At 46.5% G+C, this 21,809-nt stretch overlaps 1 protein-coding gene across 3 annotated transcripts in view; it reads left to right on the forward strand.

Annotated features, from left to right (window-relative positions):
* lmbrd2b (LMBR1 domain containing 2b) overlaps positions 1-21,809 on the forward strand; it is a 45,942-nt gene that overhangs the window by 17,914 nt on the left and 6,219 nt on the right. For all 3 annotated transcript variants that reach the window (XM_048526938.2, XM_048526939.2, XM_059644999.1), the window contains 2 exons: positions 2,885-2,990; positions 3,106-3,203. In XM_048526938.2, coding sequence (XP_048382895.1) covers positions 2,885-2,990; positions 3,106-3,203 — 204 coding nt within the window. The remainder of the gene's footprint in view (positions 1-2,884; positions 2,991-3,105; positions 3,204-21,809) is intronic.

The following is a 21,809-nucleotide window of genomic DNA, read 5'->3' on the forward strand; positions in this document are numbered from 1 at the left end:
CTAGGTATGACTCTAACCAGTGGAGAGTTTGCCCTGCTACCCATTGATTCCAGTTTTGCTCGGGCTCCTTGATGCCACACCTGGTCTAATGCAGTCTCAATATCAAGTGAGGTGTCACTGTCACCTCACCTCTGCATTCACCCACATTACCCTGAATCCCAGCACCTTTTGCCTTTTTCTGTCTCCCAGGTAGGGCCTTGTAAAAGGCTGTGCTGAAATCCATATAAACTACATCAACATCACTAACCTCATGAACACACTTGGCCATTTCCTCCAAATTTCAATCAAATATGCTCTTTTTACCTGACCTTTGAAACTCTTTTGATATTTTTTATGTTGTGATAAGTTTACCTCTAAAGTTCAGTGAGCTTTCGCCTAGGCTTTTCTCCTAAATCAAACATCCTTATCCCAGCAATCAGCCAAGTGAAGCTTCCCTGACCTGCTTCCACGGTGACTATATCCTATGTTGAGAAAATGAAAACTCTGCACAGTGTTCCAAGTCTGTTGTCACTGTTGTCCCGTGGTGGGATTTGAATCTTGCTTTCCAGAACATTATCTGGGTCTCTGTATTAACAGTCCAGTGAAAATACCACTAGGCCATTGCCTGCCTTCCTTCTCAGGAGGCTAAGGAAATTTGACATATCCACAAGGTCTTTTACTAACATGCACCGTAGAAAGCATCCTATCTGGATGCATCACAGTGTGGTTTGGCAACATCTCTTCCCAAGACTGCAATCAATTACAGAGTTGTAAACACAGCCCAGTCCATCACACAAATCAGCCTTCCATCCACTGACTCCATCTATACTTTCCACCACCTTGGGAATGCGACTAACATAATCAAAGACCCCTCCCACCCTGGCTATACTGTCATTGAATTCCCACAATGCGGAAACATGCTGTTTGGCCCAAGTCCACACAGATCTTCTGAAAAGCATCCTACCCAGACCAATGCACCTACTCTCACCCTGCATTTCTTATAGCTAATGCACCTAATCTACACATCCCTGAACACAATGGACAGTTTACCACAACCAATCCACCTAACTTCTGTATCTTTGGTCTGTGGGAGGAAACTGGAGCACCTGGTGGAAACCCATGCAGACACGGGGAGAGTGTGCAAACTGCCCAAGGGTAGAATTGAACCTGGGGTCCTGATGGTGTGAGGTAGCAGTGCTAACCACTGAGCCACTGTGCTGCCCCACCTCACTTCCACCCTCTTATGTTGGGCAGAAGATATAAAAGTTTGTATACACATACAAACAGATTCAAGACCTCTCAAATTTTAAATTTAATGCTGATCTCATTCTCTGTGCAATTTCCCTGCAGCCGTAACATTATACTCCTCACTCTGTTCTGTTACCCTAATGTACTTGGTAATGTGTGATCTGCCGAAATTACTGCAAAACAATCTTTTCACTGTACTTAGGTACGTGTGATAAGAAATCAAATCGAACCATCCAGGACAAAGTCCACTTGACTGGTTCTCTGTTTTCCCATTCCAGGTGTTTAAAAAGGGAAAGGTGAATTGAGCGTTGCCCCCTTGAGAGTGAGAATGGAGAATTAATAGTGGATGAAAAGGAAATGGCAGATGAAACTAAATCTTTTTTAAAATGTTGCTTTTCTCTTCATCATACAGGGATTAAAAAAATTCCAGTATTGGCTGTAAATCACTTCAGCTGTAACTTCACTGTAATCACTGTCAGTTTGTAACATGCCAATCACCAGGAAATGGGACGGAACAGGCTGCTGGGGCTGGCTCTTCTGGGATCTTCAAAGAGACGGAGGCAGCAGATGTGCTAGTGTTAATTTTCCCAAACTCTCTAGATTCAGGAAAGGCTCCATCAGACTGGGAAGTAGCAATGCTGGCCCCTTTTGAGGAAGGAGGGAGACAGAAAGAAAAATTAGCCTTGAATTAATTTCTAAGATCTGTCATAGGGAAGGTGTTGGATTTAATCATTAAACTGATGACATCTGGGCAATTAGAAAACATGCTATAATCAGGAAGATGTGTACTTTATCTGTATATCAACATGCTGCAAATAGCTGTAACTCAATCTCCAATAACATTGAGGGTGTCCCTAGACCCCAAACACTGAAGTATATAAATACCACTTGCTCAAGGATTCATTCTGCAGCCCTCGTTCATCAACATCAGATAATATAGACCTAGTCTCCTCAATCTCTCTATCCTTGGGATTCATCTGGTGAACCTCTATGGCCTTATAATTTTCCAAAATTGTTGGATTCTGGAGAAACACCGGATGATTAGAAAGATACCATGTGACACTCCTATGCAAAAAAAGGGAAAAGGGCATAAAGTGGATAATTTTAGGATGATTAGCCTAACATCTAATGTTGGGAAAAATGTTGGCGTCAGAAATTAAGGACATTTGATCTAATCAAACAGAGTCAGCACGGCTTCATGAAAGGGAATTCGTGTCTGACTAATTTATTGCAGCTTTTTGAGAAACTATGAACCAGAGTGGATAGAGGGGAACCAGTAGATGCGTTGTATTTGGAAGGTGTTTGACAAGGAACCTCGCAAAAGGTTAAGTTATAAGAAGCTACAATGCTGGTGGTAGGCTACTGGCGTGGATAGAGAATTGACTATTGGGTGGGAAACAGCAAGTGCGGCTGAAGGGTGCTTTTTCAGATTGGTGACCAGTAACCAATAGGGTTTCACATGGATCAGTGCTGGGACTGAAACTGTTTACAATAATACATTAATGATCTGGAGGAAGGAAGTGAATGTTGTGCAGCCAGATTTTCACTTGACATGAAAATAGATGGAAGTGCACAGCATACAGTCGGTGAATGGACTGGAGGAAGGGGTTACAGTGTAGACCATATGGGTCATGTTAAATACTGTTTTGTGTTGCAGGTTGTTCTGCCGACTGACACCACCGTTATGTCTGAATTTCTTGGGACTGATCCACATGGATTCCGCAATTTCACATCAGAACAGAGAGCAGACTGCCTACACCTCGGTGAGAGACAAGGCTAGGTGGCTAGGAGTATGAGGAATCAAAATGGTGATGATGGGTGGGCTTTTGGGTAATGACACTTGCCTGGGTTAATGACTTGTTTCCAACCTGTCCTCAGATAATGGGCTCAATGCGGGTGATATCTTTCATTGCTGATGGATTCTACATTTATTACCCGATGCTCGTTGTCATCCTCTGCATTGCTACCTATTTCAGGTAATTTGTATCTAACCCTGTGCTGTCCCTGTTCTGGAAGGGTTTGATGTGGACAGTGTAGAGGGAGGTTTACTCTGTATCTAACCTGTATTATTGCTGTTCTGGGAAGGTTTGATAGGGGGTACAATGTAGAGGGAGATTTATTCTGTACCCAAGCCAGTTCTGTCTTGGGACGGTTTGATTAGGACAGTGTAAAGGAAAAAACTGATGAGCTTTTCAATGTTTAACTTAAATAAAACGAATGACAATGAAATGAGGATAGAGTTAGCTAAACTGAGCTGGGCAGATAGATTAAAGACAGTGAGCGAGCACTGCTGACATTTAAAGAGGCAATTCGTGACTGTCCGTAAAAATATGTCTCTGTAAGGAAGAAATGTCCTAAGAGAGGGATAAACTAGCCATGGAAGTGAAGGAGAGTATAAAATTGAAAGGAATGATGCCAAAGTCAGTGATTACTCTGAAAACTGGGATAAATTTAGAATCCACTAAAGGAAGAACTAAAAAAAAATTAGAAAATATATTACAAGATCAAACCAGTGAGGAATGCAAAAACTGCCAGTGAGACCATTTTTAAATATCTGAGAAGGAATAGAGCGATCTAAGTGAACGTTGCCCCCTTTGAAAATTAGTCAAGGGAGATGGCTTCAGGAGAACAAGGAAATGAAGGTGTTCAACAGACATTTTGTATCCCTCTTAATGGTAGAAGATACTGTGAACATCCCATTAATACTAAGGAATAGTAAGATAAATACTTGGCTGAACAGCATGAACCTCAGGAACAGAGGGATCCTGAGTGTTTGACCACAGTTCCCTGAAGGTGGCAGATCGGTTTAATAAGGTAGTTACGAAGGCATGGGGGACACTAGCCTTTAATCAGTTGTGGCATAGATTAGAAGGAGGATCATCAGGAAGTTAGAAAGGAGGATGTACTAGAGATTTTGAAAAACATGAGGATAGATAAGTCCCCTGGGCCAGATGGGATATACCCAAGGTTATATACAGGAAATGAGGGAAGAGATTGCTGCCCCTTTGGTGATGATCTTTACGTCCTCACTGTCCACTGTAGTAGTACCAGAAGATTGGAGGGTGGAAAATGTCATTCCCGTGTTCAAGAAAGGGAATAGGGATAATCCTGGAAATTCCAGACCAGTCAGTGTGTCTTCTCTGGTGGGCAAATTATCATCGTAGAATCCCTACAGTGTGGAAACGGGTCCTTTGGCCCAACAAGTCCACAATGACCCTTGGAGCTTCCCACCCAGACTAATCCCCTTATAATCCATCTAGGTTACATGTCCCTGAACATTATGGGCAATTTAGCGTGGCCAGTCCACCTAGCCTGCACATCTTTGGGCTGTGGGAGGAAACCGGGGCACCCAGAGGAAATTCACACAGACATGGGAAGAATGTGCAAACTCCACACAGACAGACGCCAGGGGGTGGAATCAAACCCGGGTCCCTGGAGCTGTGAGGCAGCAGTGCTAATCACTGAGCCACCATGCCGTATTGGAGAGGATTCTGAAAGATAGTATTTATGATTGTTTAGAAAAGCACTGCTTGATTAGAAATGGTCAGCATGACTTTGTGAGGGACAGGTCATGCTTCATAAGTCTTATTGAATTCTTTGAGGATGTGACAAAACACATCAATGAAGGCAGAGCAGTGGATATGGTGCGTATGGATTTTAGCAAGGCATTTGATAAAGTTCCCCATGGCAGGCTCATTCAGAAAGTAAGGAGACATGGGATTCAGGGAAATTTGGCTGTCTGGGTACAAAACTGGCTGCTCAATAGAAGACAGAGGGTGGTAGTAGATGGAAAGTATTCAGCCTGGAACTTGGTCACCAGTGGTGTTCCACAAGGATCTGTTTTGGGGTCTGTTCTGCTCTTTCTGATCTTTATAAATGACTTGGATGAGGAAGTGGAAGGGTGGGTTAGTAAGTTTGCCGATGACACAAAGGTTGGTGGAGTTGTGGACAGCATGGAGGGCTGTTGTAGGTTGCAATGGGACATTGACAGGATGTAGAGCTGGGCAAAGAAGTGGCAGATGGCATTCAACCCAGAAAAGTGTGAAGTGATTCATTTTGGAAGGTCAAATTTGAATGCAGAATACAGGGTTACGGCAAGATTCTCGGCAGTGTGGAGGAACAGAGGGATCTTGGGGTCCACGTCCATAGATTCCTTCAAGTAGCTACACAAGTTGATAGGGTTGTAAAGAAGGCATGTGGTGTGTTGGCTTCATTGGCAGGGGGATTGAGTTTAAGAGCCGTGAGGTTATGCTGCAGCTCTATAAAACACTGGTTAGACCACTCTTGGAATATTGTGTTTAGTTCTGGTCACCTCATTATAGGAAAGATGTGGAAGCTTTAGAGAGCGTGCAGAGGAGATTTACCAGGATGCTGCCTGAACTGGAGGGCAAGTCTTATGAGGAAAGGTTGAGGGAGCTAGGGCTTTTTTCATTGGGGTGAAGAAGGATGAGAGGTGACTTGATAGAGGTGTGCAAGATGATGAGAGGCATAGATAGAGTGGATAGTCAGAGACATTTTCCCAGGGCAGAAATGATTATTACGAGGGGGCATAATTTTAAGGTGATTGGAGGGAGGTATCGGGGAGATGTCAGAGGCAGGTTCTTCACAGAGAGTGGTGGTGTGTGGAATGCGCTGCCGGCAGTGGTGGTAGAGTCAGATACTTTAGAGACTTTTAAACAACACTTTGATAAGCACGTGGAGGATTGTAAGATATCGGATATATTGATCTTAGTAGGATAATAGGTCGGCACAACATTGTGGGCCAAAGGGCCTGAACTGTGCTGCACAGTTCAATGTTCTATAAGAGGAGGGAGGTTATGTGGAGATGTACAGGAATTTAGTCAGGCCCCAGCTAGAGCACTGTGTACAGTTCTGGTAACTGCACTATAAAATGGATGTCATTGTACCTGGGGGGGCTGCAGAGGGAGATTCACCAGGATGTGCCTGGTATAGAGCAGTTTAGCAATGGAGAGGGGCTGGGTAAGCTCGGATTGTTTTCTTTGGTGCAGTGAAGTTTTGGTTGGGGAATCTTGAAAACGCTGTTTAAGATCAAGGGGAATGGCCAATGTGGACAGAAAGCAGCTGTTCCCTTTGGTTGAAGCATCAGTAACAAGAGGGCATAATTTTAAAGTGGAAGGCAGGATGTTTAGAGGGGTTTGGGGGAAATTGCTTTCACCCAGTGGGCGCTAGGGATTTGGAATACATTGGGTATTCACAATCTTAAAGAAGTCTTTAGATGAATAGTTAAAGGGTCCATAAAATCATAAGATACAGAAGCAGAATTATGCTATTTGGCCCTTTTGAGTCTATTCCATCACTTGATCATGACTGATATGTTTCTAAACCTTATTCTCCTACCTTCTCCCTGTAACCCTTGATCCTCATACTAACCAAGAGCCTATCTATCTCTGTGTTAAAGACACACAATGACTTGGGCTTCTCACCCCTCTGTGGCAATGAATTCCACAGATTCACCACCCTCTGGCTGAAGAAACCCTTTCTCATCTCAGTTCTAAAGGGTTGCCCCTTCACTCTGAGGCCGTGCCCTCAGGTCCTAGTCTTTCCTACTACCGGAAATCAGTCCTCCATATCCATACTTTAAGTACATTTAAGTCATCATTGGACAAGCATATGGACATACATGGAATAGTGTAGGTTAGATGGGCTTGAGAGATAATGGGAACTGCAGATGCTGGAGAATTCCAAGATAATCAAATGTGAGGCTGGATGAACACAGCAGGCCAAGCAGCATCTCGGGAGCACAAAAGCTGACGTTTCGGGCCTAGACCCTTCATCAGAGAGGGGGATGGGGAGATGGAACTGGAATAAATAGGGAGAGAGGGGGAGGCGGACCGAAGATGGAGAGTAAAGAAGATAGGTGGAGAGAGTGTAGGTGGGGAGGTAGGGAGGGGATAGGTCAGTCCAGGGAAGACGGACAGGTCAAGGAGGTGGGATGAGGTTAGTAGGTAGCTGGGGGTGTGGCTTGGGGTGGGAGGAAGGGATGGGTGAGAGGAAGAACCGGTTAGGGAGGCACAGACAAGTTGGACTGGTTTTGGGATGCAGTGGGTGGGGGGGAAAGAGCTGGGCTGGTTGTGTGGTGCAGTGGGGGGAGGGAACGAACGGGGCTGGTTTAGGGATGCAGTGGGGGAAGGGGAGATTTTGAAACTGGTGAAGTCCACATTGATACCATATGGCTGCAGGGTTCCCAGGCGGAATATGAGTTGCTGTTCCTGCAACCTTCGGGTGGCATCATTGTGGCAGTGCAGGAGGCCCATGATGGACATGTCATCTAGAGAATGGGAGGGGGAGTGGAAATGGTTTGCGACTGGGAGGTGCAGTTGTTTGTTGCGAACTGAGCGGAGGTGTTCTGCAAAGCGGTCCCCAAGCTTTGTTGCGAACTGAGCGGAGGTGTTCTGTCGCAAACCATTTCCACTCCCCCTCCCATTCTCTAGATGACATGTCCATCATGGGCCTCCTGCACTGCCACAATGATGCCACCCGAAGGTTGCAGGAACAGCAACTCATATTCCGCCTGGGAACCCTGCAGCCATATGGTATCAATGTGGACTTCACCAGTTTCAAAATCTCCCCTTCCCCCACTGCATCCCTCAACCAGCTCAGTTCGTCCCCTCCCCCCACTGCACCACACAACCAGCCCAGCTCTTGCCCCCCCCACCCACTGCATCCCAAAACCAGTCCAACCTGTCTGTGCCCCCCTAACCGGTTCTTCCTCTCACCCATCCCTTCCTCTCACCCCAAGCCGCACCCCCAGCTACCTACTAACCTCATCCCACCTCCTTGACCTGTCCGTCTTCCCTGGACTGACCTATCCCCTCCCCACCTACACTCTCTCCACCTATCTTCTTTACTCTCCATCTTCGGTCCGCCTCCCCCTCTCTCCCTATTTATTCCAGTTCCATCTCCCCGTCCCCCTCTCTGATGAAGGGTCTAGGCCTGAAACGTCAGCTTTTGTGCTCCTGAGATGCTGCTTGGCCTGCTGTGTTCATCCAGCCTCACATTTGATTATCTTAGATGGGCTTGAGATCGGTGTGACAGGTCGGCACAACATTGAGGGCCGAAGGGCCTGTACTGTGCTGTAATGTTCTATGTTCTATGTTCTATTCATTTCAGGCCACTCAGTATTCTATAAGTTTCAATCAAAATTCCCCCTCATCCTTTTAAACCCCATCATGTACAGACCCAGAGTCTCTCATGATAAGCCCTTCATCACTGGGATCGTTCTTGTAAACCTCCTCTGGAACCCTCTAAATCCAGTACATCCTCCCTTAGGTAGGGGGCCCAGAGCTGCACACAGCATTCCAAATGCAGTCTGACTAGATCATTATACAGCCTCAGCTCTGCCCTTATATTCTAGGCCTCTCAAAATGAACGTTAACCTTGCATTTGCCTTCTAAACTGCCAACTGAACCTGCATGTTAACCTGAAGAGAATCCTGAACTAGGACGGTCCTTTTTGTGCTTCACGTTTCCGAAGCTTTTCCCCTTATAGAAGATAATTTAGACCTCTATTTTTCCAATTAAAGTGCATAAGCTCGCACTTTCCCACGTTGTATTCCATCTGTCGCTTCTTTGCCCACTCTCCTACTGTGTCCAAGTCCTTTTTTAAATTTACTGTTGGGATATGCACATCACTAATTGGGCCAGCATTTTTTGTTACTCTTGAGAATGTGGGGGTGAGCTGCCTTCTTGAGAATGTGGGAGTGAGCTGCCCCCTTGAGAATGTGGGGGTGAGCTGCCTTCTTGAACTGCTGCAGCCCACATGCCATAGGTTGACCCACAATGCCCCTTAGGGAGGGAGTTCCAGGATTCTCACGCATTGACAGTGATGTTATGAGATAGGAGTATCTGTGTCTGGGCCAACATTTATTGCCCATCCCTAGCTGCCCTTGAGAAGATGGTGGTGAGCTGATATCTTGACCAACCACTTGCCTTGGGTAGACCCACAATGCCCATTAGGGAGGGAATTCGAGGATTCTGACCCACTGTCACTGAAGGTACGGGGATATATTTCCAGGTCAGGATGGTGAGTGGTTTGGAGGGGAATTTGCAGGGGGTGGTGTTCCCATGTATCTGCTGCCCTTGTCCTTCTGGATGGAAGTGATTGTGAGTTTGGAAGGTGCTGTCTGAGGGTCTTAGGTGAATTTCTGCAGGGCATCTTGTAGGTAGATAGTACACACTGCTGTGACTGAGTGTTGGTGCTGGATGGAGTGGATGTTATAAATGCACCAGTCAAGCAGGCAGCTTGGTGTTAAATGGTATTGAGCTTCCTGCATGTTTGTCGGGTGCTTCCTGCATGTTTGTCGGGGCTGCACCCATCCAGGCAAGTGGGGAGTATTCCATCACACTCCTCACTTGTGCCTTGTAGATGGTGGGACAGGCTTTGAGGGGTCAGGAGGTGAGTAGCTACTGTGTTTATGTGGTGGGTCCACGTCAGTTTCTGGTCAGTGATAATCCCCAGGATGTTGATAGTGGTGGATTCAGTGATGGTAACATCCTTGAATATCAAAGGGTGGTGATTAGATTGTCTCTTGTTAATGGTCATGGCCTGGCATTTGTTTGGCACACATGTTACTGGCCACTTGTTGGCCCAAGCCTGGATATTGTCCAGATCTTGTTGCATTTGGACAGGGACTGCTCGGTATCTGAGGAGTCACGAATGTTGCTGAACATTGTGCAATCATCAGCGAGCATCCTAATTCTGACCTTAAGATGGAGGAAAGGTCACTGATGAAGCAGCTGAGGATGGTTGGACCAAGGACACTACCCTGAGGAACTCCTGTGGAGATGTCCTGGAGCTGAGATGATTGACCTGCAACAACCATGGCCACATTCCTGTGTGTCAGGTATGATTCCAACCACCGGAGAGTTTGTTCCCGATACCCATTGATTCCAGTTTTGTTCGGGCTCCTTGATGCCACACTCGGTTGAATGAAGCCTTGATGTCAAGGGCTGTCCCTCTCACCTCACCCTCTGGAATTCTGCTCTTTTGTCCACGTTTGAACCAAGGCTGGAATGAGATCAGGAACTGAGTGGCCCTGGCAGAACCCAAACTGGGCATCGCGGAGCGGGAGGTGTTGATGAAACCTTCCATCACTTTATCTTTGCATCTTTGCAAAGATCTTTGCATCCTCGCTCTCCACTGGAGTCGTACCTGAGGACTGGAGAGAGGCAAATGTAATTCCTCTCTTCAAGAAAGGAAATAGGGAAATCCCCGGCAATTTTAGACCGGTAAGTCTCACGTCTGTCGTCTGCAAGGTGTTAGAAAGGATTCTGAGGGATAAGATTTATGACCATCTGGAAGAGCATGGCTTGATCAAATACAGTCAACACGGCTTTGTGAGGGGTAGGTCATGCCTTACAAACCTTATCGAGTTTTTTGAGGATGTGACTAGTAAGGTTGATGAGGGTCAAGCTGTGGATGTGGTGTATATGGACTTCAGTAAGGCATTTGATAAGGTTCCCCATGGAAGGCTCATTCAGAAGGTCAGGAGGAATGGGATACAGGGGAACTTAGCTGTCTGGATACAGAATTGGCTGGCCAACAGAAGACAGCGAGTGGTAGTAGAAGGAAAATATTCTGCCTGGAAGTCAGTGGTGAGTGGGGTTCCACAGGGCTCTGTCCTTGGGCCTCTACTGTTTGTAATTTTTATTAATGATTTGGACGAGGGAATTGAAGGATGGGTCAGCAAGTTTGCAGACGACACAAAGGTCGGAGGTGTCGTTGACAGTGTAGAGGGCTGTTGTAGGCTGCAGCGGGACATTGACAGGATGCAGAGATGGGCTGAGAGGTGGCAGATGGAGTTCAACCTGGATAAATGCGAGGTGATGCATTTTGGAAGGTCGAATTTGAAAGCTGAGTACAGGATTAAGGATAGGATTCTTGGCAGCGTGGAGGAACAGAGGGATCTTGGTGTGCAGATACATAGATCCCTTAAAATGGCCACCCAAGTGGACAGGGTTGTTAAGAAAGCATATGGTGTTTTGGCTTTCATTTACAGGGGGATTGAGTTTAAGAGTCGTGAGATCTTGTTGCAGCTCTATAAAACTTTGGTTAGACCGCACTTGGAATACTGCGTCCAGTTCTGGGCGCCCTATTATAGGAAAGATGTGGATGCTTTGGAGAGGGTTCAGAGGAGGTTTACCAGGATGCTGCCTGGACTGGAGGGCTTATCTTATGAAGAGAGGTTGACTGAGCTCGGTCTCTTTTCATTGGAGAAAAGGAGGAGGAGAGGGGACCTAATTGAGGTATACAAGATAATGAGAGGCATAGATAGAGTCGATAGCCAGAGACTATTTCCCAGGGCAGAAATGGCTAGCACGAGGGGTCGTAGTTTTAAGCTGGTTGGTGGAAAGTATAGAGGGGATGTCAGAGGCAGGTTCTTTACGCAGAGAGTTGTGAGAGCATGGAATGCGTTGCCAGCAGCAGTTGTGGAAGCAAGGTCATTGGGGTCATTTAAGAGACTGCTGGACATGCATATGGTCACAGAAATTTGAGGGTGCATCCATGAGGATCAATGGTCGGCACAACATTGTGGGCTGAAGGGCCTGTTCTGTGCTGTACTGTTCTATGTTCTATGTTCTATGTTCTATTTACTGATGATTGAGAGGAAACTGGGGCGTTAATAGTCTCGGTTGGATTCATCCTGCTTTTTTTGTTCAGGATGTACATGGGCTATTTTCCTCAAAGTCTTGTGAATACTAGCGTTGTAACTGTACTGGGACAGATTGGCTAGGGGAGTAGCAAGTTCTGGAGCACACGCCATTGTGGTGTCCAGCATCTCTAGCTGTTTCTTGCTGTCACATTGAATGAATCGATTTGGATGATGACTGGTTTCTGTGATGCTGGGGATCTCTGGAGGAGGCTGAGATGGATCATCCAGACGTCAATTTTGGCTGAAGATTGCGGTGAATGTTTCAGCCTTATCTTTTTCCCTGATGTGCTGGGCTCTTCCATCATTGAGGATGGGGATATTTGTGGAGCCTCCTCCTCCAGTGAGTTGTTTAATTGTTCACCACCATTCACAACTGGATGAGGCAGGACTGCAGACCTTAGATCTGATCCGTTAGCTGTGGGATGACTTAGCTCTGTCTATCATTTGCTACTTTCACCGTGTGTTGTACCAGTAGTCCTGTTTGGCTTCACCAGGTTGACACGTCATCTTCAGGTATAGAGAGGGATAGGTGTATACCACTGGGCAAGAGTTATAGCTGGGGGAAAGGCAATTACGATGAGATTAGGCAAGATTTAGGGAGCATACGATGGGGAAGGAAACTGCAGGGGATGGGCACATTAGAAATGTGGGGCTTATTCAAGGAATAGCTCCTGTGTGTCCCAGATAAGTATGTACCGGTCAGGCAGGGAGGAAGCTGTAGAGCGCGGGAGCCGTGGTTTACGAAGGAGGTGGAATCTCTGGTCAAGAGGAAGAAGAAGGCTTATGTTAGGATGAGATGTGAAGGCTCAGTTAGGGTGCTTGAGGGCTACGAGGTAGCTAGGAAAGACCTAAAGAGAGAGCTCAGAAGAGCCAGGAGGAGACATGAGAAGTTGTTGGCGGATAGGATCAGGGTAAACCCTAAGGCTTTCTATAGGTATTTAAGGATTAAAAGAATGACGAGAGTAAGATTAGGCCCAATCAAGGATAGTAGTGGTAAGTTGTGCGTGGAGTCAGATGAGATAGGGGAAACACTAAATGAATATTTTTCAACAGTATTCACTCTAGAAAACGACAATGTTGCCGAGGAGAATACTGAGATATAACCTACTGGACTAGGTGGGATTGAGGTTCACAAGGAGGCAGTATTAGAAATCCTACAGAGTGTGAAGATAGATAAGTCTCCTGGGCCGGATGGGTTTTATCCTCGGATCCTCTGGGAAGCCAGGGAGGAGATTGCCGATCCTTTGGCATTGATCTTTAACTCGTCATTGTCTACAAGAATAGTGCCAGATGACTGGAGGATAGCAAATGTGGTTCCCCTGTTCAAGAAGGGGAGTAGAGACAACCCTGGTAATTATAGACCAGTGAGCCTTACCTCAGTTGTTGGTAAAGTGTTGGAAAAGGTTATAAGGGATAGGATTTATAATCATCTAGAAAAGAATAAATTGATTAGGGATAGTCAGCATGGTTTTGTGAAGGGAAGGTCATGCCTCACAAACCTTATTGAGTTCTTTGAGAAGGTGACCAAACAGGTAGATGAGAGTAAACCGGTTGATGTGGTGTATATGGATTTCAGCAAGGCATTCGATAAGGTTCCCCACAATAGGCTATTGTACAAAATGCGGAGGAATGGAATTGTGGGAGGAAGGTGTAGGTGGTCTGATCAGCAAGTTTGCTGATGACACTAAGGTTGGTGGAGTAGCTGATAGTGAAGGGGACTGTCAGAAATTATAGCAGAATATAGATAGACTGGAGAGTTCGGCAGATAATTGGCAGATGGAGTTCAATCCGGGCAAATGCGAGGTGATGCATTTTGGAAGATCAAATTCAAGGGCGAACTATACAGTAAATGGAAAAGTCCTAGGGAAAATTGATGAACAGAGAGATCTGGGTGTTCAGGTCTATTGTTCCCTGAAGGTGACAACGCAGGTCAATAGAGTGGTCAAGAAGGCATATGGCATGCTTTCCTTCATTGGGCGGGGTATTGAGTACAAGAGTTGGCAGGTCATGTTGCAGTTGTATAGGACTTTGGTTCAGCCACATTTGGAGTACTGTGTACAGTTCTGGTCGCTACATTACCAAAAGGATGTGGATGCTTTGGAGAGGGTGCAGAGGAGGTTCACCAGGATGTTGCCTGGTATGGAGGGTGCTAGCTATGAAGAAAGGATGAGTAGATTAGGATTATTTTCATTAGAAAGATGGAGATTGAGGGGGGACCTGATTGAGGCCTACAAAATCATGAGGGGTATAGATAGGGTGGATAGCAAGAAGCTTTTTCCCAGAGTGGGGGACTCAGTTACTAGGGGTCATGAGTTCAAAGTGAGAGTAGGAAAGTTTAAGGGAGATATGCGTGGAAAGTTCTTTACACAGAGGGTGGTGGGCGCCTGGAACGCGTTGCCAGCGGAGGTAGTAGACGCAGACATGTTAGGGTCTTTTAAGATATATTTGGACAGGTACATGGATGGGCAGGGAGCAAATGGACACAGACCGTTAGAAAATAGATGACAGGTTAGACAGAGGATCTTGATCGGCGCAGGCTTGGAGGGCCGAAGGGCCTGTTCCTGTGCTGTAGGTTTCTTTGTTCTCTTTGTTTCCAAGATGATAGATGATAGATGAGGGTAGAGCACAGGCTGTTGTCTTTGTGGACTTTAGTAAGGCTTTTGACAAGGTTCTGCGTGGTAGGCTAGTTAGGTCACATGGGATCCAGGGAGAGATAGCTAATTGGATTCATAATTAGCTCAATGATAGGAAGCAGAGGGTGATGGTTGAAAGTTGTTTCTGAGACTGGAGGTCTGCGACTAGCGCTGTGCCATAGGGGTCGGTGCTGGGACCTTTGTTATTTGTTATTTACATAAATGATCTGGGTGTGAATGTACAAGGCGGGATTGGTAAGTTTGCGGATGATACAAAATTGGGAGGTATCGTTGATAATGAGGAAGGTTATCATAAATTAGAGGAATCTTGATCAGATGGGGAAGTGGGCTGAGGATTAGCAAATGAAATTCAATACAGATAAGTGTGAGGTGTTGCACTTTGGAAAGTCAAACCAAAGTAAGACTTGTACAGTAAATGGTAAGGTCCTGGGGAGTGTTGTGGAACAGAGGGACCTAGGAATACAAGTTGGTTGAAAGCAGCATCACAGGCAGACAGGGGAGCGAGGAAGGCATTTAGCATGCTGGCCTTCATTGATTGAGGCATTGAGTACAGGAGTTGGGACGTTATGTTACAGTTGTATAGGTCGTTAGTGAGGCTGCACTTGGAGTATTGTGTACAGTTTTGATCGTCCTGTTATAGGAAAGACATAGTTAAAGTGGAGAGTGAGCCAAGAAGATTTTTGAGGATGTAGCCAGGACTAATAGGCCTGAGTTATAGGGAGAGGTTGGCCAGGATAGGACTTTATTCCTTGGAATGTAGGAGAATGAGGGGTGACCTTATTGAGGTGTATAAAATCATGAAGGGCATTGATAGGAGGAATGTATCTAGTCTTTTCCCCAGGGATGGGGAATTGAAAACTAGAGGGTGTAGGTTAAAGGTGAGAGGGGAAAGATTTAAGGAGGACCTGAGGGACACATTCTTCATCCACAGAGTGGGCTACCAGAGAAAGTGGTTCAGGCAGGTTCAGTAGCAACATTTAAAGAAAATATTTGGATAGGTACATGGATGGGAACGATTGAGGGATATGCACCAAACGCGGACAATTGGAACTAGAGAAGTGGGCAGCATGGGCCGGTTGGACTGTTGGGCCTGTTTCCATGCTGTATTACTGTCTGACTCTATGACTGTAGCTAGGAAAATTCTGATAAGTGGGCTAAAGATGGGGTGTGGGAGGTGTAGACGATAGGTGGAAATGGAGCCCACAATGAGACTGAAACAGTTGAGCTGACAAAAGAATGTTAAAGGTCAGCCTGGGAGAATGAATAGCTACTAATGGGGATTGTTAGTGGCTGACAGTCGGTTTTTTGTGGCCAGCCCATGTGATAACAATATCTGCTATGTGGGACTCAGGGTAAGCAAATGGAAGAAGGTGCTTGGGCCCTAAAATGATTGAACTCTATTCAGTTCTAAAGGCTACGGAGTCCCCAAGTGGAAAATGAGGTGCTGTTCTTGCAGATGACAAAGTGTAGAGCTGGATGAACACAGCAGGCCAAGCAGTATCAGAAGAGCAGGAAAGCTGATGTCTTGGGTCTAGACCCTTCTTCAGAAATGCGGCAGGGGAAGGGAATTCTGAAATAAATAGGGAGAGGGGGTAGGCGGATGGAAGATGGATGAAGAACAGAAAATTACAGCACAGGAACAGGCCCTTCGGCCCTCCAAGCCTGCGCCGATTGAGATCCTCTGTCGAAACCTGTCATCTGTTTTCTAAGGGTCTATATCCATTTGCTCCCTGCCCAGCCATGTACCTGTCCACATATATCTTAAAAGACACTATCGTGTCTGCGTCTACCACCTCCGCTGGCAACGTGTTCCAGGCACCCACGCATATCTTCCTTAAACTTTCCTCCTCTCACTTTGAACTCATGACCTGTGGTAATTGAGTCCCCCACTCTGGAGAAAAACCTTCTTGATACCCACCTTGTCTATACCTCTCATGAGTTTGTAGACCTCAATCAGGTCCCCCCTCAATCTCTGTCTTTCTAATGTAAATAATCCTGATCTACTCAACCTCTCTTCATAGCTAGCACCCTCCATACCAGGCAACATCCTGGTGAACCTCCTCTGCACCCTCTCCAAAGCATCCACATCCTTTTGGTAATGTGGCGACCAGAACTGTACACAGTACTCCAAATGTGGCCGAACCAAAGTCCTATACAACTGCAACATGACCTGCCAACTCTTGTACTCAATACCCCGCCCAATGAAGGAAAGCATGCCATATGCCTTCTTGACCACTCTATTAACCTGAGTTGTCACCTTCAGGGAACAGTGGACCTGAACACCCAGATCTCTCTGTTCATCAATTTTCCCTAGGACTTTTCCATTTACTGTATAGTTTGCCCTTGAATTTGATCTTTCTAAATGCTTCGCCTCGCATTTGCCTGGATTGAACTCCATCTGCCATTTATCTGCCCAACTCTCCAGTCTATCTATATTCTGCTGCAATCTCTGACAGTCCCCTTCACTATCTGCTACTCCACCAACCTTAGTGTCATCTGCAAACTTGCTGATCAGACCACCTACACCTTCCTCCAAATCATTTACATATATCACAAACAACAGTGGTCCCAGCACAGATCTCTGTGGAACACCACTGGTCACAGGTCTCCAGTCTGAAAAACCCCCCTCCACTACTACTACTCTGACTCCTGTTGCCTCGCCGGTTTTTTATCCATCTCTCTAGCACACCCTGGACCCCATGCGACTTCACTTTCTCCATCAGCCTGCCATGGAGAACCTTATCAAACGCCTTACTGAAGTCCATGTATATGTCATCTATGGCCCTTCCCTCACCAATGAACTTTGTCACGTTCCTCAAAGAATTCTATGAAGTTGGTAAGACGTGACCTTCCCTGCACAAAACCATGTTGCCTATCACTGATGAGCCCATTTTCTTCCAAATGGGAATAGATCCTATCCCTCAGTATCTTTTCCAGCAGCTTCCCTACCTCTGACGTCAGGCTCTCCGGTCGATAATTACCTGGATTATCCTCGCTAACATTCTTAAACAAGGGGACAACATTAGCAATTCTCCAGCCTTCCGGGACCGCACCCGTGTCTAAGGACGCTGCAAAGATATCTGTTAAGGCCCCAGCTATTTCCTGTCTTGCTTCCCTCAGCAAGCTGATAGTGATCCCATCCGGACCAGGGGACTTGCCTTTTAGAATACCCAATACTTACTCCCTCCTTATGCTGATTTGACCTAGAGTAATCAAACATCTACCCCTAACCTCAGCATCTGTCATGTCCCTCTCCTTGGTGAATACCGATGCAAAGTACTCGTTAAGAATGTCACCCATTTTCTCTGACTCAGCGCAAAACTTCCCTTCTTTATCCTTAAGTGGGCCAATCCTTTCTCTAGTTACCCTCTTACTCTTTATATATGAATAAAAGGCTTTGGAATTTTCCTTAACCATGTTTGCCAGCAATATCTCATGTCCTCTCTTAGCCCTCTTAATCCGTCATTTTAGATTTGCCCTACATTCCAGATATTCTTGCAAAGCTTCGTCTGTCTTCAGTCACCTAGACCTCGTGTATACTTCCTTTTTCCTCTTAGCTAGTCTCACAATTTCACCTGTCATCCATGGTTCATTAATCTTGCCTTTTCTATTCCTCATTTTCACAGGAACATGTCTCTCCTGTACGCTAATCAACCTCTCTTTAAAAGCCTCCCACATGTCAAATGTGGATTTACCTTCTAACAGTTTCTCCCAATCTACATTCCTCAGATCCTGCTGAACCTTGGTATAGTTGGCCTTCCCCCACTTTAGAAGTCTTCCTTTTGCACCACTCTCATCCTTGTCCATGAGTATTGTAAAACTTACGGAATTGTGATCACTATTTCCAAAGTAGTCCCCTACTGTAATATCAACCACCTGGCCGGGCTCATTCCCCAACATAAAGGAGAAGATAGGTGGAGAGGAGACAGACAGGTCAAAGAGGTGGGGATGGAGCCAGTAAAGGTGAGTGTAGGTAGGGAGGGGATAGGTCAGTCCAGGGAGGATGGACAGGTTAAGGGGGCAGGATGAGGTTAGTAGGTAGGAAGTGGAGGTGCGGCTTGAGGTGGGAGGAGGGAATAGGTGAGAGGAAGAACAGGTTAGGGAGGCGGGGACAAGCTGAGCTGGTTGTGTGGTGCAGTGGGGGGAGGGGACGAACTGGGCTGGTTTTGGGATGCAGTGGGGGGAGGGGGGATTTTGAAGCTGGTGAAATCCACACTGATGCCATTGGGCTGCAGGGTTCCCAAGCGGAATATGAGTTGCTGTTCCTGCAACCTTCAGGTGGCATCATTGTGGCACTGCAGGAGGCCCAGGATGGACTTGTCGTCTGAGGAATGGGAGGCGGAGTTAAAATGGTTTGCGACTGGGAGGTGCAGTTGTTTGGTGCGAACTGAGAGTAGGTGTTCCGCAAAGTGGTCCCCAAGCCTCTGCCACCAGCCCCACCACACCCGGCACTTTCCCCTGCAACCGCAGGAAGTGCTACACCTACCGTCGACGTCCTCCCTCACCCCCATCCCAGGCCCCAAGAAGAGCTTCCACATCAAGCAGATGTTCACCTGCACACCCACCAATATGGTATACTGCATCCGCTGTACCCGGTGTGGCTACCTCTACATCGGGGAAACCAACTAAGACCCCACCTCCACTCACCTTTACTGGCTCCATCCCCACCTCCTTGACCTGTCTGTCTCCTCCATCTAACTTCTCCTTTATCCATCTTCTAGCCGCCTCCCCCTCTCTCCCTATTTATTTCAGACTCCCCATGCCCTCCCTGAAGAAGGATCTCGGCCCAAACGTCAGCTTTCCTTCTCCGATGCTGCTTGGCCTGCTGTGTTCATCCAGCTCCACACCTTATGTCAGATTCTCCAGCTTCAGCAGTTCCTACTATCTCTGTTATTCATGCACATTGTGCTGAGCTTCCCTGGAGCACTGCAGCAAGCCTGAGACAGAAATATAAACAGAAGTTGCTGGAAGACCTCAGCAGACCTAGCAGCATCTATGAAGAAAGTCAGAGTTTCGGGTCCAGTGGCCCTTCCTCAGAACCGATGGTAGTGGGGAAATTGCCAGTTTACATGCAGCCCTCAGGTCACAGGAGTGGTCATGAGTATCTGCATGGGGCCGATCTCTTTGAGATGTATGTGGAATGTTTCTTGCTCCAGTCCTATTCTGGCCCTCACCCACAACTCTGTTTCCGACATATTGATGATATCATCAGTGCTGCTTCCAGCTCTCAAAACCAAAAGAACTGCGGATGCAGTAAATCAGAGGCAAAAACAAAGTTGCTGGAAAAGCTCAGCAGATCTGGTAGCATCTGTGGAGGTGAAAACAGAGTCAACGTTTCGGGTCCGGTGACCCTTCTTCAGACCTCCGTTCTGAGGAAGGCTCACTGGACCCGAAATGTTAACCCTGTTTGCTCCTCCTCAGATGCTGCCAGACCTGCTGAGCTCTTCTAGCGACTTTGTTTTTGTTCCTGCTTCCCCGTCTCATCTAGAATTGGTCAAGATCATCGATTTTTGCTTCCAATTTGCACCCTCCCCTCACTTTCAACCAATTATCTCTGACTCCTCCCTTCCCTTCCTTGACATCTCTCTTTGTATTTCTCGGGATAAACTGGCCACTAATAGCCACTATAAACTCACTGACTCCCACAGCTACACATCCTCACACTCTGCTTCCTGTAAAGATTCCATTCCATTTTCTCAGTTCCTCTGTCTTCGTTGCAAATGTTCTGAGGATGCCAACTTTGACAAGAGAGTCTGCAAAATGTTTGCTGCCTTCCTCATCCAAGAACTCCCTAGTGTTGTTGATGGGGCTCTCAACCGGACCAAACTCTACTTCCTCCCTCACCCCTTCTCTTCCCTCCCGCAACAGTGATAGGGTTTCCCTTGTCCTTACCTACCATCCCACCAGCATCCACATCCAGAAGATCATCAGATGCCATTTCTGCCAGCTCCAACAAGAAGCCACCACCAGACACATGTTCTCCTGCACTCTTTGTCTGCCTTCCCCAAGGACCGTTCCCTCTGGGACACCCTGGTCCAATCTTCTTTCACTCCCAATACACCCCCACGACACCTTCCCCTGTAACCGGCGAAGGTGCAACACCTGCCCATTTACCTCCTTCCCTCCCCAGCATCCAAGGGCCCAAACATACCTTCCAGGTGAAGCAACACTTCACCAGCACTTCCCAGAATCTAGTCTCCTGCATTCGCTGCTCACAATGGGGTCTCCTGTACATTGGGGAAACGAAGCGTAGACTTGGTGACTGTTTCGCAGAACATCTATGTTCTACTCACAAAAAAGACTCTGAGCTTCCAGTTGCCTGCCACTTTAACACACCACCCTGATCCCTGGCCAACGCCTCACTCTCCCTCTGGGAACTCTACAGACCTCTGGACTCAATATCGGCCAACACTGACTCCTCCACATAATAATTTTAGAACCTGAACTCAGCTACAACCACCCCTTAAGAAAGGTTATTGGACTGGAAATGGTCACTGTACTTTCTCTCGACAGATATCGCCAGACCTAATGAGTTTTTGTTTCTGATTTCCAGTATTGGCAGATGTTAAATATTTTCTAACATTCACAGACAAGTATCGATAGGTTAAGTAAGTTGTGTAATGTGGGAAAGTGTGAAGTTCATTTTGGGAGGGAGAACAAAATCTGCAACTCAAAGCAACTCCGATTTATGAAAGACAGAATGCTGGCAACACATGCAGCAGGTCATTCGGAAGGCCTGATGGAGTGTCGGCCCTTAGTTTAGGAGGGGTTGGAACATGAGAGTAGGGAAGTCTTACTGCAAATGTACAAGGTGCTGGTGAGACCACGTCTGCAGTCCTGAGAGTGCTTTTGGAGTGTCCTTTAAGGAATGACATCATTTCATTGGAGGTAGTTCAGAGAAGGTTTATTAAGATGATCCCTGATACGGAGGGAATGCCTTATGAGCAAAGGCTGAACAAATTGGGACTCTGCTCACTGGAGAAGAGTGAGAGGTGATCTTGGAAATAGATAGGATTCTGAAGCAGGCTGACATGGCAAACGCTGAGAGGAAATTTCCTCTCATGGGACAGTCTAGGGGATCAGAGGGCATAGTCTCAGAATAAAGGAGCACTGATTTAAATCTTAAATGAGGAAGAATTTCTTCTCGGAGGGTTTTGTAGCCTTGGGAAGGCTACAAAAACAAACAGAGGATAACAAAGAGAGAAATAAGGAAGGAGAGGATCAAATATGAAGGTAGGCTGGCTAGTAAAATTAGA

Source organism: Stegostoma tigrinum, chromosome 3 (genome assembly GCF_030684315.1).
Source record: "Stegostoma tigrinum isolate sSteTig4 chromosome 3, sSteTig4.hap1, whole genome shotgun sequence".
In the NCBI taxonomy this organism is placed as follows: domain Eukaryota; kingdom Metazoa; phylum Chordata; class Chondrichthyes; order Orectolobiformes; family Stegostomatidae; genus Stegostoma; species Stegostoma tigrinum.